A 21782-nucleotide genomic window follows, 5' to 3' on the forward strand; every position below is an offset into this window, starting at 1 on the left:
TTAAGCCAGAGTATCCTCATTCAATTCTTAATTAACATAAATTAAAACAGTGTTGCCCCAGCCAGTGTGGCTTAGTTGGTTGAGCATCATCCGGTGAGCCACTGGTTCAGTTCCGGGTCAGGACACATGCCCAGGTTGCAGGTTCAATCCCCAATCGGGGAGCGTGCAGGAAGCAGCCAATCCATGTTTGTCTCTCACATCAATGTCTCTCTCTCTCCACCTCTCACCTCTCTCTCTAAAATCTATAAAAATATATTTTAAAATAAATAACAAACAGTGTTGGGTAAGCACTGGAGGGAGGGGAATGCCAATTCTATATTCCATGTTCAGAAATGGTCCCTACACCCAGGAATTATAGTTATTTATAACTACCTTCCTAAGGAAACAACTGCTCTCCTTCCTCCAAAGTTTGGATGTTCCCAAAGGACTGGTATGTTATGGTCCTAATTCACATATATATTCATATATTTGTATATAAAAGCACACACATATATATGTTTTTTTAAAAATTTTTTAACAGTGCACATCACCCAAAGCATCCCGCCTGGGGCCATGCAGTGGGGCTGGCAGGGCTGGGCGGGAGGGAAGACACTCACTGAAGCAGCCCATCGGCGGGCCCACCGGGAAGCACATCAGAAACCACGATGGATGTTTCTCCGTTTTCAAAGTGGGGGTTGTCTCTACCTCCAGACACTGCAATTCCAAATCCTCTTTTGGAATCCTATTCATTGAGGGTAAGAGAAAATAAGTAAATAAGTCAAATAATTAATGACTGGAAATGAAAACAACCCTTCCATAAGTGGCTTTCGGGACTTCTTACAAGCACTCAATAAAATCAGGGGCAGACAGCCCAGGCAGAGTGGGCTTACAGAAACACAATCAGGCAGCATCGTGCTCAGCTGACAGGATTACAAAGGGAAATTCCTTATCTAAAACAAACAGCCTTATGAAGGCTGGCAAAGATTTACAGCACAGACTGCGGTAATCACTGGAAGCTGGCAGGGGACGGGAAATGACAATTTCTGTCCAAATAGGGCCGTACCCTACCTGTTCTCCTGTCCTGGCCGGAGCTGGAACAGCTCCGGGCACACGTGAATTTGTGCTAAAACCGAAATTTTAAAGTACACCTTTAACTCCCAGGTTAGGTGGGCTGATGGGCCCATTTTAATCTAGGGTAAAAAAGAACTAAATGGATTTTAAAGACAGAATACAATCTGAAGATAAACGTAGTTCTGAGATCTCACGAGACGGCAAAGCACTGAATTCTTTTCCACGTGCACATTCGATGGAAACACAGATTAATCACCTCCATGGTCAAGAGGAGTAACTGTGAGCCCAGATAACGCAGAATCCTAGTCCATTTCAGTGTATACAAAAGCTGGGCCCCCGGGTACCATCCAGATGATACGGGTACATGTGACTATAACCCTAACGCGGGGTTTGATTATTTTACTCAGAGAATAAAAAATTTCTCCCCAAGAGAAGTCCCCACGTGAAGCCCGCTAAGCCCACTGGTGACAATTCCCAACACAGAACAGGCTGGTTGGCCGTTAATCCCACGACTTGGAATCTGGCAGCACCATCACTTCGCTCCTGGTTTTACACAGAGGAAGCTCCATCCTCTGTACCAGGCCTAACGTGTCTCTCACTTTGCCAAACTGGGGTCCACACCTCAAGGGGCATGGGATATGCTGGTGGAAGGGCACAGAGAAGAGTCAGAAGATGACGAGAAGTGAAAAATGAGGCCTGCACGGGGGAACCCCGCAACTCATGAAACCAGGATTGCCCCCAGAAGTTTCAGCACTGAGCACTGATTTTTTTTTCCTACCTGGATTAATTTAATACACGGTCACTCAGAAACCAAATTTTCACTCAAGACAGGGCTTGAAGTTGCAGAAGGAAGACTCCATTTGAGGAACTTACAGTTCCTCTGAGAAGTGACAGACAGACTGGGGGAACTCAGAGCAGGAATAAGACCCCTGCAGGGCCCAGGAAATCACTGCGATGCTGACCAAGGAGGCTCGATGGGGTAAGACCTGGGGACCACGAAGCTGCACAGAAACCACTCTCGGTGGCCATGTTTGTTTAGAGTGGGCTTAACACCCACCCTGCCTAACCTTGGAATCTGCTGTCAGAATAAAAAGGAAGGAGCTGCCCTGGCCAGTTTGGCTCAGCGGTTAGAGTGTCGGCCTGCGGTCCGGAGAGACCCGGGTTCGGTTCCTGCTAAGGGCACGTACCTCGGTTGCAGTTTGTCCCCGGCCCTGGTTGGTCGTGCGGGTGGCAGCCACTCGATGTGTCCCTTCACGTCGATGTTTCTCTCTCTCTCCCTTCCTCTCTCTCCCTCCCACTCTATCTGTACAAAAAATGGAAAAAATGTCCTCGGGTGAGGATAAAAAAAAAAAAGGAAGGAGCTAACATTTAGGAAACAACGGCTTCATGCTAAACTCCCTGTCCTGGAAGCTGTTCTTATTATCTCATTTAATCAAGAGGAGCAATACCTGTAAAATGACTTTTACAATGAAGTAAAATATATTTACACATGGTATTACTTCTACCTTCAATACTGTTGAGTAGGGGGGATATTTTTTTTTTATCCTCACCCGAGGATATTTTTCCATTTTTTATACAGATAGAGTGGGAGGGAGAGAGAGGAAGAGAGAGAGTGAGAGAAACATCGACGTGAAGGGACACATCGAGTGGCTGCCACCCGCATGACCAACCAGGGCCGGGGACAATCTGCAACCGAAGTACGTGCCCTTAGCGGGAACCGAACCCGGGTCTCTCCGGACCGCAGGCCAAACCGGCTAGGGCTAAGTAGGAGGGATATTTTTAAAATCAAATTAACTCAACACTTCTTAATATAACCAGGACTGATTATATTAATTGCTCCTTATTGCTCAACCAATGTTTTAAAATTCAGTTTCAACTTCAAACTCATGGAGGGAGTGAAGTTTTCTGTACATTATAATCAAAATGATAAGAGTTGTAGAGGTTATCTCGATGTCCTTGAACAGTACAGGTTATGTCCACTCCTCCCCTCTCTTTCTCTATTTTCTCACAACCTGTTCTGTGTGGGGATAGGAGGGTATGCTACATAATCCAGAACTGCCTATTAGCCAGGCGCTAACAACAACGGAGATGTGGTGGCATGCAGAGCTCTGTGGACGCGGTGACTGCTGCCAGCGGCGGCCTGCAGTGCACTGTGCACCGGAAGGGGAGTCTGCGCTCGGGGCCGAGTAAGCGAGAGCTGTGATCTGTAAGCTCAAGAATGTGACTGTGGCACGTATGAAGTGAGCAGCTCTCACCTTCTGTAGGGTCACGGTGTACTGCTCCCATATCACTTCTTCCATACCTGGGGCCTGTTTCAAAACAAGCAAAGACAATCTGATTAAAACCACAACATTTCAATGCTAGCAAAAAAGCCATAGTTCAAAATACCTCAACATAAAATAGTCCAGCTGGCCCTGGCCGGTTTGGCTCAGCAGTTAGAGCGTCGGCCTGAGGTCCAGAGAGACCCGGGTTCGGTTCCTGCTAAGGGCACGTGCTTCAGTTGCAGTTTGTCCCCAACCCTGGTTGGTCGTGCGGGTGGCAGCCACTTGATGTGTCCCTTTCGCGTCGATGTTTCTCTCTCTCTCTTCCTCCCACTCTGTCTGAACAAAAACTGGGAAAATGTCCTCGGGTGAGGAGATATATATATATATATATAAAGTCCAGCTAGCCCAGCCGGTGTGGCTCAGTGGTTGAGCATTGACGCATGCACCAAGAGGTCACCAGTTCAATTCCGGGTCAGGGCACATGCCCAGGTTGTGGGCCAAATCCCCAGTGGGAAGCATGCAGGAGGCAGCCAATCAATGTTCTCTCTCATCAATGTTTCTCTCTCTCTCTCTCCCTCTCTCTCTCCCCCTTCCTTTCTCTCTAAAATCAATAAAGATTTAAAAATTTGTTTTGATAAAAATAAAGAAGTCCAGCTAACGCTTTCAATACACAAGAACATAGTGCTGCCTATTTTCAAACCCACTATCCTTTAATGAAATGGCATTCTTAACAATCCTAGAAAATTACTAAACTACATAGTGAGAGATACAGCCTAAAAAGAATAAAACACTCAGTGTGGAGCCTTTTTATTACTATCACCACTCCAAAACAGTGTCATTATAGAATACCTTAAAAACAGAACTGGATAGTTTCAAGCAGGTATCTTTCACTCTTTTTTTTTTTTTTTTAATCACTCCCGCCTCTTCCAGTCAAAGGTAATCTCCTACACAAGTTTTCTGCATTTTTATGTCCAAATAAATCCATGGTCTTATCACAGAGTGTTCAACTGGGAATCTGTGAAGTCCCTTTTTCCATCAATATTGCTGGATGTGAAAAATGAAAATGCATATATGGACCACCAGGGCTTCAGTTTCTAACAGCATTCCAAAACAGATGTCTAGAAAAAATAGTGGGTATAATTTTAAAAATAATAATAATGCATTAAAACAGGCTGCCTTGGGCCCTGGCTGGTTTGGCTCAGCGGTTAGAGCATTGGCCTGCGGTCTGGAGAGACCCGGGTTCGGTTCCCGCTAAGGGCATGTACCTCGGTTGCAGTTTGTCCCCGGCCCTGGTTGGTTGTGCGGGTGGCAACCACTCGATGTATCCCTTTCACGTCGATGTTTCTCTCTCTCTCTGTTCCTCTCTCTCCCTCCCGCTCTATCTGAACAAAAAATGGAAAAATGTCCTCGGGTGAGGATGATAAAATAAATAAATAAATAAATAAAACAGGCTGCCTTGAGAGGAAATTCTTAAAGGCTAGAAATGCCAAGAAAGCTCAAAGCCAGAGAGATAAGCCAGCACTAAAGCATTTATTTACAGGAGGCTGCTGGGAAAAGAGATAAAGTATAGGATCCAAACAGGGTGGAGGTCAGATCAAAGTAGGTGTATTGTGGGCAAAAACACCAAGCAGACAGAGATGGCAGGACACTCGCCTGTCTCATCCTTGGCTCTGGGTACAGTGGAAATAACTAAAAATATCTCACTGGAAAATTCTTATCAACAGACCCGTACTCACAAAGGTTTGGGGCTCAAATTCACATTACGGATGTGACCACACACGACCCAAAACACTCCAGCTCAAAGTGGTTCTGCTCCGGCAGGACCCAAGTGCACAGAGGCAGACACAATTCTCTCCAAGGAACGTGCTAACACAGGCTTCCGAGAGTCCCCGAGTTACGCATCTGAGGAACATGAGTTCCCAACGCAACACACACAGCAAGCAGGTGGCAATGGCTGAGAGTTGAATGAAAAAAAACCCCGCAGAATCAAATATGGCAAATATTGAAAATAGCAGGTACGGACCCAAAAAAGAATGTTAAAACATGCATCATGTTCATCACAAGAAATTAAAAGGGGACATCGAAAATATAATGGAAAAACAAAAGACCATCAACAATGACCAAGCCGATCCAAAAAACAAAAAGCAAATAAAATTTGTAGGAATAAAAAAAATGTGGCCATTGAAATTAGATAAACAAGTTAAACCACATACTGCACACAGGTGAAGACACTCATTAATGAACTGGGAGACACATGTCTCAGAAAAGTGGAACAAAGGAAAGAGAAGAGTGAGAATTAGACACTGTGTCTAATTAAAGTTTGGGACGGGCTGGGGAGAGGTGGAGGCACGCAAATGGGAAGAAATGGGAGATGTCTGCAATACCGTCAACAATAAAATAAAGTTTTCTGAAGGAGGCGATAAGAGAATGGAGGAGAGATGCAATATCGGAAAAGTTCATGCTCTTCCAGAGCTGAGGATGTTTCAGACTCAGGAGCCCAGGGCATGATCAGCTGGGCAAATTTTTAAAAAGAAAAGAGCCATAGCCGGTGTGGCCCAGTTGGTTAGGGGTGGCCCAGTTGGCTAGGCGTCCTCCTGCGCACTGAAAGTTTGCACTGAAAAGTTCGATTCCAGGTCAGGGCACATGCCCAGGTTTTGGGCTCAGTCCCCAGTAGAGGGCGAGCAGGAGGTGGCCAACTGATGACATCGCTGTTTCTCTTTCCCTCTGCCTTCCTCTCTCTCTAAAAATCAATAAAAAATAAAACAGAAAAACTTTTTTAAACGCATGGAAATCTCACTACAGAAAAAGATACAGTGACCTGAGAGCAGCTAGACAGAAGAGATTACTAGTAAAAGAACAACAATTAAAAAGCAGCCAACTTTTCAAATGTAGTAATAGAAGCCTGAAGTCAGCACAATAATATCTTTAAACCAATATCGGTTGATTTAGAGGGCAAAAAAGAATTTTTTTTTAAAACACAAAAATTGGGACAGATTATTTCCACAAACCAGCAACAAAAGAATTTCCAAAAGATAAATTTAAGAAGGAAAATAATCCTAGAAGGAAGACCTGAGATACAAGAAGAAATGTGAGTTAGCCTGAACACACATGGGCTGTATGTAACTAACATAATAATGTATACTTGGGGAGTTAAACAAATACGATAGCGATAAAGCACTGGGCAGCCAGGCGTGGACATGCAGAAGACTTTCATATGATTAAATTATTCTATTCTGGAATAATTTTATTCTGGAGCACAGCTAAACTGTTGATTGATTTTCAATTTCATTGAATTAAATCTACAGGTTAAAATCTCTGGGGTAACCACAATAAGAATAACAAGAGTAACATAACTTCCAAAACAGCAAAGGGAAAAATAAAATGAAAAAGAAAACAAACAAACTCTTAGGCTTGGGAGGGAATCTCAGCACAAAAGGCAATTCTGTGAACTGGCTTATTGGCAGGCCATCTTTTCCTTTCGGCAGAGAGGCGTTAGGAAAAGGCAATTTTGTTTGTGCAGCAGAAAGGCAAACCAGCCTGCTCTTGACTAACTATACCTGATTATTCGAACTGAGAGGAATTTATAATCCTTAAATCCACCCCACCCCCACCCCCACCCCCACCCATGCACTTCATTTTGGGACATTTCCATAGCTAATACCATCGGGCTCCAAGAGACCAGAATTCTCTTTAAAAATTAAACATTAAAGAATAGAATTCAAGTCACCTTGGCAGCTAAAAAGAGAACATAAAGGGGTACCTGGAAAAGGTAAGAACTGGGATCTGTGGTATATGTCTATATCTCACTCAGTCACTTTTGTCCCGTATCTCTGAGAACCGAGCTAGGCACAGAGCAGGCACTCGAAAGGTTTTCTTTGTTTTTTTTAAAAAAAATTTTCTTTATTGATTTGAGAGAAAGAGGAAGGGAGAGGGAGAGGGAGAGAGAGAGAGAGACATCGATGAGAGAGAACATCGAGTGGCCGCCTCCTGCACGCCCCCCACTGGGGATCGAGCCCACAAACTGGGCATGTGCCCTGACTGGGAATGGAACCGGCGACCTCTTGGTGCAGGGGTCGACGCTCAACCACTGAGCCACACCAGCTGGGCAGGTTTTCTTTTCAATAAGCCAAGAGGTGGATACACTACCCATTCAGCACTCAATTCACAGGACAAAGACACTGGTTAAGAACATTTCTATCCCATTCAGTGGCCCTCACTGCTTCGGTGGCACACTGGGAGGGGGGTCAGGCTGGCAACGCAGGCGCCTCTGGTCTGGTGTTCGAAGTGTTCGTTATAGTCATTTCTCTGGAATTGTGCTGTCTACGTCTAGGACAGCATTTTCCAACCTGTGCCAGTATAACACCAGTTTTCCAAAATTTTAATAAAGTTCTCTATTCTTAAAAACAGTTCTCTTAAAGTGAAATAGTAAGTAGAAACACAATTGATCAGAATTGATCATCCTTTTCCATTTCCGCAGAACACCTAACTCCTGGCACCTCTGGGTTTTGGTGTGCCCCTGGTAAAAACCAATCCTCTGCTCCCTGGAAACGACCTCAGGGGCATGAGTGCTTCCCAAGTTCACCTTCTCAGCACTTTACTATGCCGGACCTTGGGGCTGGCAACTGGCAACAAAGTAAATTGCTCTGGAAGTTGTGATGAAATATGTTCATTACCAAGGCTTTTAGAAAGCAATTTCCCATTTGCTGTGGACATGACCACAAAATATTTTCCCGTTAGGTTTTCTTTTTGTTACCTTGGTAGCATTCAGCCTATTGGGAACATTTTCTTAACCCTTATTTTCATTGTCTAGATTAGCACTGTCCAATATAAATATAACACAAGCTATATGTGCTTTTGTAGTAGCCATTGGTGATTTTTAGCAATGGAGATTTTACATAGCTTCCTCAGATCTCTGGAGTCTAGCAGATGTCCTCTGCCTAGTTAATCCTTCTAGGTTGCTAGTGACCAGACAGTTTGTGATCACATGATCATCTCTATTCCTGTCATATAGGACTGACTGAAATGACAACTGGATTGAGCAAAAAAAGGGATTAACGAGTCAAACTCCGGAGAAACTAAGGCAGTGTGTGGAAGGACTCAGAACATGTGAAATTCCTTAAATAAAAATGTATTAACTTTAAATAATTGTGCCTGTGTTACAAATAACAAAAACCCTTTACACCTTTAAAAAATAAAAATAAATAAATACATACATACAGTTGTCAACTCTTCTTTAAATATAGTTATTTCCTTACTAATTAAGAATAGCCCTTAATTTAGAGCGCCAGCCTGCGGACCAGAGTCCCGGGTTTGGTTCCCGCTAAGGGCGGGTACTTCGGTTGAGGTTTGTCCCCGGCCCCAGTTGGGGTCGTGTGGGTGGCAACCAGTCGATGTGTCTCTCTAACATCGATGTTTCTCTCTCTCTCTTCCTCCCTCCCTTCCTCCCGCTCTATCTGAAGATAAATGTAAAAATGTCCTTGAGTGAGGATAAAAAAAAAAAGAATAAATATTACACAGCACCTTCTGCAAAATAATTATTTAAAATCATCAGGAAAAACTAACCAATACCACGGCAATCACTGCTAGGTGTGATATTGAGGTTAAACGAACCAATACAGTGAAATACATGGGCATTGAAAATAATTACTTCCATCAATTTTTTAAAAGTTTCCTCATCATGATGACTGAATTTGAAATCAATGAGTTTTTATTTTCTGGTCTGTCCACTGTTGGTGGAAGAGGTGGGAATATAACTTAGTGCAGACCTTCCAGGGGGGGATTATCAATATGTATCAAAATTTTAAATCTGCATATCCCTTAGTCAATCAATTCCACTTATAGAAATGTATTCTACAGAAATATCTGCACAACACATTTCTGCAGACATACATATAAATTTGTTTACATCTGCTTATAATTTTTTAAATAGATATCATGAAATATCAAACAATAGGTAAGTGGTTACATATATGTATATATATAGAGATCTATATATAAATGTTTATTGGGGGATCAATATACAAAAATCATTGTTTTCATTTCTATTTTCATATATATGCTTACAGGGTAAAAACTAGAGGAATAAATATCAAAACATATTAAATTTCCCCAGGAGCTGTGGCATGGCAGAGAATATTTTTATATGAGCACATTACTTTTAGAATACATTTTGATTTCAAAAATAAAAACACCCCGGCCTGGGTGGCTCAGCGGTTGAGCCTCAACCCATGCACCAAGAGGTCACTGGTTCGATTGCCCGTCAGGGCACATACCCAGGTTGTGCGCCTGATCCCTAGTGGGGGGCAAGCAGGAGGTGGCCAATCTATGTTCTCTCTCATCGATGTTTCTTTCTCTCTGTCTCTTTCCCTTCCTCTCTCTCTAAAACCAATAAAGCAAGCCCTGGCCTGTTTTGCTCAGTGGTTAGAGCATCGGCCTACTGTCCAGAGAGACTTGGGTTCGGTTCCCGCTAAGGGCACGTACCTTGGTTGCAGTTTGTCCCCGGCCCTGGTTGGGTCATGTGGGTGGCAACCACTCGATGTGTCCCTTTCACGTCGATGTTTCTCTCTCTCTCTCTCTCCCTCCCACTCTATCTGAACAAAATATCGAAAAATGTCCTCGGGTGAGGATAAAAAAATAAATAAAATTAAAAATAAATAAATAAAAGCAATAAAGGAAGAAGAAGAAAGAAAAACCCCAGCAAACTTCTTCTTCAAAGTTTTAGATTTAAATATTTTTTACTATTTAGCCAAATAAATAAATTCCTAAAAATTTTATTTTAAAGTGTTGTCCAAGTAGAACAAACCTGGCTTTTGGAATTCTCTGTTCTTCCATAAAGAGATTATGCTAAGTATTTCTGTACTACCTGCAGGGGTGATTTAAATTAGATTTGCCAGAGAGAGGATTAATCCCCTACCACTACCAGTAGGACTAAATTAATTTTTAATCAAGTACCTTGCCAGGTGCCTAAAGGCCTCACCAACTTGATAGAAGTCTGATCAAATTGTAAGGGTCTCCTGCTTACTCAGGGTTAAGGAATTGTGACATAAACCATTAACTACTTAGATAAAATATTAAAAGAATATATGTTCCACCCTGGCTGGTGTGAGTGGCTCAGTGGATAGAGCATCAGCCCGCACATCAAAGGGTAGGTGGTTCGATTCCCAGTCAAAGGCACATACCTGGGTTGCAGGTTCGATCCCTGGCCCTGGTCAGGGCGCGTGTGGGAGGCAACCAGTAGATGTGTGTCTCTCACACGGATGTTTCTCTCTCTTTCTCCCCATCCCGCCCTCCCTTTCACTCTCTCTGAAAATCAGTAGAAAAGATATCCTTGTGGAGGATTAACAACAACAAAAACTATATGTATTCTATTAAATGAAGTGATAAATTTTAAATCTTAAAGGTAAGGAAATCGGAGAAAAATTAATTTTAACACCTCCTTTGAGCATTTAAAATATACAATTATGTGTATTTAGTCCATAGAACTGTGACCTTTTGCAAAGGTCTCAGAGGAAACCCCTCATTCATTGAGATTCTTCCCTCACTTATGCCCTCACTCATTCGTGCATTCATTCATCCATTCGAAAATATTTATTAACACCCACAACACGCTAAACATGTGGTTCGTGGAACTTGGGATACATTGGTGAGTAAAACAATTAAAGCCCATGTGGAGTTTACCAACCAAGGTGTTCCCCAAAAGCAAATCACTGAGTATCTTCCCTGCCTCTTCTATACACAGTATTGTCTTTTCAGAAACACAGACCATCCCATAATCACACATATCCCTCGGAACAGCAGCCCCGCACGCACCCCCGGGAGCAGGCTGCCAGGGTGCAGCAGAGTCTCTGAGAGCTGAGCTCTGCCCTCCAAACTGAATCTCCAGGCTTGGGCCCCACCCACCCCGTGCCGGGCTGTGCACAGATCAGACCCTATCAATATTCAGAATATCTGCATGAATACTAGCGGCTGGCGTTTAGCATTAGGGGCACTTTATTTGCGGGCCAGAGGAAGAACACAATGTATCAGAGAGAAAGATGCCCCATATTCCACGGCGAGGTGATTCCTCTCCTGGCCCAGGAAAAATGTGATTATGTGCAGAAGGATGCACAAGAGAGTATTCATAGCGGTAATGTCCGCAATAGCCAACACCAAGAAACAAGCCAAATATCAATCAAGAGCAGTCTGCATCAAAAAATGGTGACGTACTATTAAAATGCAGTTATACAGCAACAAAAACAAGTAGAGCCACGCACACAATACGTATGCATCTCAAACATCCCGTCGAGCGAAAAACATCCCAGAAGAATGTGTAGAGTGCAAGATCATCTTCATAGGTCAAAAGGCAAACAATGTTTCCCCACAATATACTTAACACTACTGTACTGTTTGCGTAAGAATTTTGTTAAGACTCTAAACTTTACGTTATTTAGTTTTTATCACAATGAAGGAAAAAAAAAGCCAGCAAAACTAATCTTTTGTTTAGGGATGTTTGCGTGTATGTAGGTGTGCATGACAGAACTACGGAGAAAAAGCATGGGAATGAGAAACATGAGATTCGGGATGAAATGGCCCAGGAATAAGGCATAGTGAGAGAGTGGTGGGTACAAGCTCTGTGTCCATCCTGGGGAAGGGTCCATGGATATGTTTGATGAGCTCATGGGGACTTGTTTTATAATTATGCTTTATGGTTTAGATACATAATTCTGTCACATGCATCAAACATTTCGTAAGTTAAAATACGAGGGAGCGCATGAGCCAACATCACGGGCTACCTGATTCCTGGCCAAGGACCTTATAAAAATACTCCCAATACAGTGGCAGTTTTGCAAGGTGAACAAGCAGGAGAAAGTGTGATCATCTCTACTGCAGGGAGGGCTCGGCAGGAGACAGCAGCGGTGATTTGAGAGAGGGGTCTAGAAGGCAGGAGGGGAAGAAGTCGAGCGTGAGGTTAGCTCTGGGGGCGGCAGGTGCAGAGGACCCCAAGTCTCCTGCCTCCTTTCCATCCCCAGAGTCGACATTCCGAGTACTTTTCCCCACTTTTTTCTCATCACTTTCACTTTGCACATAAGTAGTGTTGATAACAATCCCCTCCGTATTATGGTGAGTCATTCCTACAGGACATGAAAAGTTAAGAGAGCTCATTCTACCATAAATAAATAAGCTTTGTGTTAACAGTAAGGTATTTCCGTGAAAAATGAAGAGAAAGAAACAGATAGATAGTTATTTGAGCTGTCTTTTAAAAATATCCTCTAGCTGTTGTAAAGTTTCTTTCCTTTGAAAAATCTTGGCCAGACAGGTAAAAATCCTGTATTTTATATAAAGAATATGGAAACGTTAAAAAAACAACCAGGAGGCAGATAGCAAAAGTCTTCAGTGCCTCATTCCCCCTCCACAGGCAACTGTAGGCTCTTTGTCCACAAATCGCTGCTTCCCAGTGATGGAGGGCAAATCTCAAGGTAAAGATTAATTAAAACCGGCCCATAAGAGACATGATAAAAATTCCACCCCATGAAAATCAACATGCCTCACATGTACTCCATTTGCCCAAACTACACAATAAGGTCATAAGAAAAACATTTTTTTTCCCTAAAACGTAGAAGCCTAAACACAGAATAGGAATACAGGTTTCTGCAGAATAAGGAAGCAAAAAGTTCTTCCTGAAAACAAGAACTTCCCCAACACAAGCATCTTACACGGGGCAGTCTGCTCCGTTTTCCCCAGGAAGCAACACGGCTTCCAGAGTCCCAGCCCCTGGAAAACAGCAGCCTTTGATTCATAGGTCGGGGAGCGGCTATCCGTTTCACCCAGGTCCGCTAAAAATAAGACAAGAGATTCAAAGGCCCGCCACGGACCGCGATCTGCACCGCACAGCGTTACTGAACGCGGCCAGCAGCACGGACAAGCCCGAGGAAAAAGGAGCCCGTGTGGGAGGAATTTGCTGCCCCCCACACCCCCTTCCCGAAAGGAAAGGGTGGGAAAGGAAAGGGGCGCAGAGCTTGCAGAGAGACTCACATGGCCTTTCCTTATGCCCAGCTTTTGAACGGCCTTGATCCACATCCTCTGCAGGACCTGAGCAGCCTTCATGGCCTCGGGGAGCGATCAGCGAGGCCACTGCCTCCGTCCCAGGCTGCTCGCCCACGGCCACCACTGCACGTGGTCACGTAAGGCCCACACAACAGTGGCCCACATTCCCAGCAAATCCTGCTGTCATCCTGCACAGTGACATCCATACAGCAGAGATGCCAAATGCTTTCAACAGCACCACTGGGGGGGGGGGGGGCGGGGGGAACGACACTGTCTGGATTCGCATCACTTTTGCAGCTTTCTGATCCTCCCTCTCCCAGGCGAGGGGGTCAGAGAGTCAGAGTCCATGTTCCTTCTGGGCATATAAAATTATTTCGGATCTAAGCAGGAATTCAGTAAGTGGGACATTTGAGGGCAATACTAGAGAAAGGAATATTCGCAGAAGTTTTTCTTTATAGTGACCCTCCTATATACACACACATACACAAAAGTGTAAGCTGGCTGGAATTGAACTGGTAACATTTCAGGTGAACTGAAATGCTAATGTTACATAGAAATTAAAAAGCACGAAGATAAGGTGTTTCACATCCTTGGAGATAATGAGGTCTGTTCCCTAGAGGAAGATAAGACTTGGGGAGTTGGTGCTCACGCAGCAATTTTCTCTTCCCTCCGACCTTTCCGTAAGTTTAATAGATAAAAGAAAAACAGAGGGCCTCCTATCTGTTTCTTTCTTTGTCTTTACCACTTGGGGGGAGGGTGGGGTAGTACAGTGTTGGAAAGCACACTTTAGGTCTCTGAACACTGAGAAAAGATTGGAAGAGACGCCTGGGGTTTGAGAACTGGGTGTCGGATTTTGGAACAGGTGATAATTCTCTACTTCGCGCGTGTGACACCGATGCACCAGACTGAGCGGGTGAGGGCGTACCATCCGGTTTTTGCAGTAGAGATGGGTAATAAATTTGAGCACAAGATGGAGACCCTATAGGAAGTAACCTGAAACAGAGGCAAGAATGTGAGTTTTAATGGCAGAAGATCTGGGGCTCGATCTCTATTCTGTCACTTAGCTGTGGGCCGTGGCTCTCAGTCACCTTCTTTATAAAGTGGGGATCATACACCCACACCTCAGAGGGCCAGCTGCAGCATGCAACAAGGCAAGCTCTCCAAGCACGCATGCTGAATCACTAAGGTTACGTAGGCACTCAAAAGTTCGTGTCCTTCTCTTGGACTCTAAGAACAAAAGCTCGTGTCCTTCCCTTGGGCTCTGCAAGAACAAGTTCTTTTTAAGTGTTGGAACAGCAAAACAGAATGGGAAATGAATGAAAGTTTGTTTCAGATCTTACACTGAAGAGGGCAGAGAGTACAAAGGAGCCCAACTGAGGGAGGACCCTTGGAAGCCGAGTCAGTGCCCAGGACTCAACCCCAGTTGTGTAGATGTGGGCAGGCTCCCTGCACCCCAGGCTCACCCAGAGCCCCTTAGCTCACTGGGCTTTGGGGTGCAGAGAATCCAGGTGGGAGAAAGGAGGGGTTACTTAAGGCAATTCATTTCTATACTCTTTTCTTTCTTTTTTTGTATTGATTTTAGAGAGAGAGGGAGATAGAGATAGAAACATCCATGAGAGACATCAACTGGCCGCCTCCTGCATGTCCCCCACTGGGGATTTGGCCCACAACCTGGGCATGTGCCCTGACTGGGAATCAAACAGGCAACACCTTGGTGCCTGGGTCGACGCTCAACCACTGAGCCACACCAGCTGGGCTCACTCCTACACTCTTGACAGTCCTGAGGAAATCCCTTGAGCTTCTCTGGTGAGGAAACAAATATATTTTCCCTTCAATTTATGCATACTGTCCAAAAGTCAAAGCATCCTAGAATTTCAGTATTCCAGATTTCCAGAAGTCAGTTTCTTCCTGCACTAATCCTTTATTTTATTTTATTTTTATTTTATTTATTTTTTCTTTTTTATTTATTTATTTATTTATTTATTTATTTTATTTTATTTTTTGTACAGATAGAGTGGGAGGGAGAGAGAGGAAGGGAGAGAGAGACAGAAACATCGATGTGAAGGGACACATCGAGTGGCTGCCACCCGCACGACCAACCAGGGCCGGGGACAAACTGCAACTGAAGTACATGCCCTTAGCGGGAACCGAACCCGGGTCTCTCCGGACCGCAGGCCGACGCTCTAACCGCTGAGCCAAACCGGCCAGGGCTATTTATTTTTTCTTAATTGATGTTAGAGAGACACAGGAAGGGAGAAGGAGAGAGAGAAACATCGGTGAGAGAGAACATGGATTGGCCACCTCCTGCATGTCCCCCACCAGGGATCGGGCCTACAACCTGGGCATGTGCCCTGACTAGGTGACCTCTTGGTGCATGGGTAGTTGTTCAACCAGCGAGCCACACCGGCCAGGCTAATACTTTTTTAAAAATTGTGCTAAATACACACACACACAACAAAAAATCACAACCATTCCTTGGTGTGTAGCTCAGTAGCATTAGGTCCATTCACATTGTTGCACAGCCATCTCCAGACCTCTTTTATCTTGCAAAACTGAAACTCTGTACCCATTAAACAACCTCCTACTTCCGCCTCCTGGAACCCCCAAGCAACCACCATTCTGCTTTCCATCTCCATCAATTTGACTACTCTGGATACCACGCAACCTGAATCATAAAGTATTTGTCCTTTTGTGTCTGGTTTATTTCAGTTAGCATAATATCCTCAAGGTTCACCCTTGTAACTAGTATCAGAATGTCCTTCCTTTCTGAGACAATGATATTCCACTGTATGCACAGACTACATTTTGTTCATTCATCTGCAATGAACACTTGGGTTACCTTCAGTTACCTCTTGACTGTTGTGAATAATGCTGCTATGAAACGGGTGTGCAATTATGCTATCACTAATTCTTTATTCATTCAACAAATGTTTACCAAGTGCAAGGTGCCAAGCTTGGAGGATCAAATGAAGATCCATACATGTACAACACTGCCCTCAGGAAGCTTGGCCAGAGCCAGCCTCGGATCTAGTCCGAGTGGGTGGGGAGTGCAGGGTGTTCTCCACAAGCAAAGGACTTCCAGATGAGGTGTGAACAAGGAATTCAAGTGAGAGAGAGAGGTTAGAAGGTTAGAGGAAGAGAGAAATAAATAGGTAGGGCACAGAAGATTTTTAGGGCAGTGAAAATACTCTGTATGATACCATAATGATGGAACACATGTCATTATAAATTTGTCCAAACCCATATCCAAACCAAGAGTGAACTGTAAGGTAAACTATGGACTTTGGGTGATAATGAGATGTCAATATAGGGTCACCAACTGTAATAAATGTACCCCTCTGGTGTGGGATGTTAATAGTGAGGAGGCTGTGCATGGGTGAAGAAGGGGGTATAAAGGAAATCTCTACAGTCTCCCCTCAGTTTTACTGAGAATCTTAAACTGCTCTAAAAAAGTCTTAATTTAAAACACACACTCACGCATGGGATACATGTCATTATACATTATATATGTACCCAGAGTTATTAAGGAACTTGCGTGTGGCCCCACAGCCACTAGGTGGCGAGTCGCAGTCCAAATCCAGACCTGTGTGAGTCCAATTTTAACAAGCTATGAGGCAAACCAACATCAGCAGATAATTAAGTTATATTTAAGACCTCTGTGTTCACAGTTCTGGTACACTAAACAATAAGGTATCATTATAATTTAAACAGACCTTTCTTATTTGTAATTACAAAGAAGCCATTAATAAGCCAAAAAGGAAGGTGCTAATTTGGCAACACAGACACAGCCCTGTCTACTCTATGATTTTAAACCTGACTAAGCCTGCATGCATTAAAACATAGCTTCACTTTAAAAAAAACAAACACACATACAAACCACCACCCTACGACAGACACCAGGAAAAAGAAAATTATAAACACCCAAAAGGCAGGTTAGAAAACCAATGATTAGAGTGCTCAGGTGAATCCTGCCAGCAGGGTTGGCCTTCTATGAAACACAGGGTACACTGTCCCTCCCAGACCCCAGGCACCTTCAGATGGCTCACACGGAAAAGGCGGACTCAATACTTCCGCCGTCTCTCCATGCTCCGGGTTCGTTCCCTGAAAGTAAGCCTACCCACAGCATCCTGAGGCTCAAAGACATGCCTTGCCAGCGGAACTGGGAAGAAATGCAGGGGCTTAAAGACCTAACCTTTGGAAATGGTATTGCCAACACCTGGGAGCTTGTTAGAAAAGCACAATTTCAAGTCGGACCTGGGACCTGCTGGTAGGCACATGCATTTCACCAGTCGCCTGCGGTTAGCGTGCGCGGTCCAGCCGGAGGAGCGCTGGTCCAGCAGGGCTCCGCGCCGGACCCGAGCCACGAGAGCAGCCCTGTGCACTGCGCACTGTGTGGCCACAAGTGGCTCCTCAGCACTGGAAATGTGGCCACTGCCAGGAAGGAACTGAAGGTTTCATTTAATTTAAATTAAATTAAACTTGTAAACAGCCACACTTAGTAAATAACTTATTAACATGTCCCTAGCAATTTTGAAACAGTTTCCAATGTTCTGCTACTATAGTTAATACTAAGGCAAACCCTGTCCTACATGCAGATAAAACTGAGTGAATAACACTTTGAAAACACTAATTTCACTGGCTCTCTGTAAGAGACACACAAATTTTATATTAAACCATTAATCGATAGATAAGATTAAAGCATTTATAATTTATGCCTTCAATGGCATAGTATTTGTTACATAGTTAAAATACCATAAACTTGATAAGTGAATGTGTTCCTGCATGGTACGTGTAGCACAATGTACACGGAATCTCATGGGAATTGAGAGAGAAAAACAAAGAACTCTGGGTGGTTCTAGAACACATCCAGTAAGAGGGGGCTGGAAAGACCAGAGACAGGAAGGGAAAAGGAGAGAACTTCCTGCATCCACCCCCACCCAGGTGACACATAGGAGCCCACGACAAACTATTATAAATAACGAAAATGCACTGTAGGCCAAATCCCCAGCAGGGGGCATGCAGGAGGCGGCCAATTGATGTTCTCTCTCATCGCTGTTTCTCTCTCTCCCTCTTCCTTCCTCTCTCTAATATCAATAGAGAAAAAAACAATAATAATGAAAATGCAGACCAACAAGCCTTACTAATGACCTTGACTTAACAATAAAACAGAGTAGATGAAACGGAAGCAAGTTACATGAAAATACATAGGATTCTCATTTTTTTTTCTCATGACAACATTAAAAGGAAAAAGAAGTTCAGATGTTTGAAACAGACTTGTTTCCAAACTTAGGAATAAACCTCATTCTTCAATCTAGCATCTTGTTACCATTATTATATAAACTGACAGTCCATTAAAAAGGTGTAGGACACACCCCTCTCCCAAATTGTTTTCCTTTGTGGATAACATGGGAAATTTCAGACACGAAGCAACTTCCTTTTAAAATGATAAATTTAACAGTGCTGAGCTGTCTTGAAAAATCCATTTCTGCCTAATAATATAAACTGTGTAAAGAAACTGTATGCAATCTTAAAGCCTAAAGAATACCCAGCACTTCCTTTTTGTTGAATTTGTAATTATCAGGAAATCAGCAATGGCCTCTGTACAGTAAAACACACAAAATCCACTAGGTGGCGCAAGAATGCAGAAATAAAAAGGGAGACACTGCTGTTTCCTTTCAAATTTCAAATGTAATTTGGAGGAAATTAGAACCAGACTTTAATAAGCACTATAAAATCCCACCATTATAGCTTTTATAAGAGGCCAATTAAATGTGTAAATAGTGAAGGGGGAACGATGACTAAGAGGGAAAAATTATACTTTTAGTTGCCATTCATTAACATTAAATGAAAACGTATTACAGTCCACACCAGACAATGTTTCTGACCCTGCTCTGAGCACTGTGGGATATTCAAAGGAATTTAAACCATTTGGAGAGTAAAAGGCAGCACTTTCCAATTGTTGATCACTGGACCTAATGATAGGTATGGAAGGACATGATTTTCCAGGAAGAAGAGTTACAGGAGTTAGTTTCACGCAGAAAGTGGAATCCATTCATCAGTTCATTCAATAAATATTTATCGAGCACCTCTTTCATGCCAGGCTTTGTACTGAGTACTGGAGATCAAACAGTGAGGATAATAAGCATGGTCCTGCCTTCACATGCTGAGGGGGTCAGGCTTAAATCGAGGTGCCAGCCAGCAACGGTAGAAAATGTGAAGGGAAAACACAAAAAGGTCTAGAATAGGAGCGAACGGCCAGGGAAGGCTTTCCTTCTTAGTGACTCTGTGGAAGTCGGCATGTGGCCCACGAAACTGGGCACAGACAGGAACACAGATGGGGAGCCTGGGTCTCAGGAAGCATCTTGGCCCCATCCCTGAGCAAAATAAGTAAAAAGTTGGAGGTAGTACAAGTGGATTTGTAGTTTTATCTATTTGAGTCCAAATTCCTCATTTGACTAAGAAGCAGGGAAGAATGAAAGCCTAGGTGGGCGGGGCCAGGAGCCGGGAAGGGCGCAGGGGAGGCCTGGCTCTGGGTTCCACCTGCAGCGAGGGCTTTCCCAGGGCAGCCGGGGCCCAGCCAAGGGTTTAAGCCCCAGTAAGATTCCCATTTACTGTGAGCTAAGACTAGAGAACTAGAATTCCTAAGTCAGGTTCTAAAGACACATTTGCAGTACATTATTTAAGGGTGGCCCAGAAACCTGTATAGGGCGTGTAACAGAAATGTTTGCTCGGCGTCCTGAGAAAGGGATGCACCAGGATAAGTCAAAGGACCAAGGGGACAAGCTGCAGGGTGAAGTGTGTCCATCTGAAGAGGGCCACAGCAGAAACCAAAACCTGTCTTTTGAAAGAAAATTCAAGTAAGGACTTCTACTGCATCTGCCAAGAAGATTCAGGTCACGCTTTTGCCTCCCGGAAGGGGGGGGGGGGTACAAACAATAGCATAACATGCTAAGCTGTCTCCAGCTGTTCCAGGGGTCAGTGGGTCAAGTCCCAGGTGTGTCACTAACCAGCTATATGACCCCTAAATTCTCTGAGCATCTCGGGTGATGAGCATCTCACAAAATGAAGCAAAAATTGTATGTGGAAGTTTTTATAGACAGTCAAGTACCACATAAATGAGAGGTATTTCCTGTATTAAATGATCCCCATTCTAATAAAGGGCAATGTGGCATAAGTTTAATCAAAGATTTAAAAAATAGATTGCATTTTGTCATTCAACATTTAGTTATCTATGGTGGCACAGGCTTGGAAAACAAAGGTCTACTGACATAGGACACTCCTCACCCTCAAGGATGCTTGTTCTTAGATAGTAGAAAGGCTGGGGCCCTGGCCAGTTTGGCTCAGCAGGTAGAGATCAGCCCGCAGACGTGGACTGGAGAGTCCCAGGTTCAGTTCTCGCTAGGGGCACGTACCTCAGTTGCAGTTTGTCCCTGGCCTTAGTTGGGGTCATGTGGGTGGCAACCACTCGATGTGTCGCTCTCATATTGATGTTTCTCTCTCTCTCTCTCTCTCTCTCTCTCTCTCCCCTCATCCCTCTCTCCCTCCTCCTGCTCTATCTGAAGATAAATGCAAAAAATGTCCTCGGGTGAGGATAAGAAAAAAAAATGATGTAGAAAGGCTTGGAATAGTACAGAGAACCAGGGCAATTAATGCATGTTGAGCTAGGGTATCAGTCATTGATAATGTCTGTTAACCCCAAGCCTTTCCAAATCCCCTGAGCTGGAAGAACATCATTAATTCCAGTTCTGGGCTACGTTTCTTCAGGACTTGGAACCCATGATGGCAGTTTATGATACCTTTGAAGTTTTCTCTGACAGGAAAGAATGAATGGTTTGGAACTGAAACAGTCAACAACCGAGAAACACAACAAACAGCACCCCTCGCAAAGATGGAATCCAGAGAAGAGAGAACATCCAAAATCTAGACAGAAATTCTTTGTGGGCAAGGGACATTTCAGTGTTAAGGCCTGTCTCAACCCCCAAATCAAGTGCACTTTGAAGTATACCTTCTCCACATTTTCTTGTACTGGGGTTACTGCTGAACCCAGAAGTCTGGACTCAGCACTCCCCTACTGGCCGGTTACCAGTCACCTGCCTCAACCGAAACCAGAAGCAAACCAGCCCTGACCTCCATCCCCTTCTCTCTTTTGCTCTCCCACAGCCAAGAGGGACCCGGGACAAGAGCATCCTCGTGAAGCCAGAATCTCTCACAAGTCAGCTTCCTGACATAACTACCCCGTGAAGGCAAAAGAACATGCTTTGAGAAATTCTGTAAGTTCTGAGCCAGGGGCCAGCAAACATTTCCTGTAAGGGCCACATAACTGATACAGTTTAGCATTCTGTAGATACTCGTAACTCCTTTAAAGTGGAAGAACATTCTTAGCTAGTGAGCAGAAAACAGACAAAAACAAACAAACAAAGCAAACGGGCAGCTGGCTGTAGTTTG

At 43.9% G+C, this 21782-nt stretch overlaps 1 protein-coding gene and 1 non-coding gene across 5 annotated transcripts in view; one reads left to right on the forward strand and one right to left on the reverse strand.

Moving 5' to 3' along the window:
• Window positions 1–21782, reverse strand: part of TJP2 (tight junction protein 2) — a 99695-nt gene that overhangs the window by 37349 nt on the left and 40564 nt on the right. For 3 of the 4 annotated variants that reach the window (XM_036261389.1, XM_036261388.1, XM_036261390.1), the window contains 2 exons: window positions 3306–3359; window positions 597–721 (listed from right to left, as the gene is read on the reverse strand). In XM_036261389.1, the coding sequence (XP_036117282.1) occupies window positions 597–721; window positions 3306–3359 (179 nt within the window). Of the gene's footprint in view, window positions 1–596; window positions 722–3305; window positions 3360–4163; window positions 4207–21782 lie in introns of those variants that run through there. The other variant, XM_036261391.1, reaches the window with a different exon arrangement.
• LOC118630360 lies at window positions 7978–8098 on the forward strand. Its single transcript, XR_004959600.1, has one exon. It is a non-coding gene; the product is annotated as a small nucleolar RNA SNORA32 (small nucleolar RNA).

Source organism: Molossus molossus, unplaced genomic scaffold (genome assembly GCF_014108415.1).
Source record: "Molossus molossus isolate mMolMol1 unplaced genomic scaffold, mMolMol1.p scaffold_m16_p_14, whole genome shotgun sequence".
Classification (NCBI taxonomy): Eukaryota; Metazoa; Chordata; class Mammalia; order Chiroptera; family Molossidae; genus Molossus; species Molossus molossus.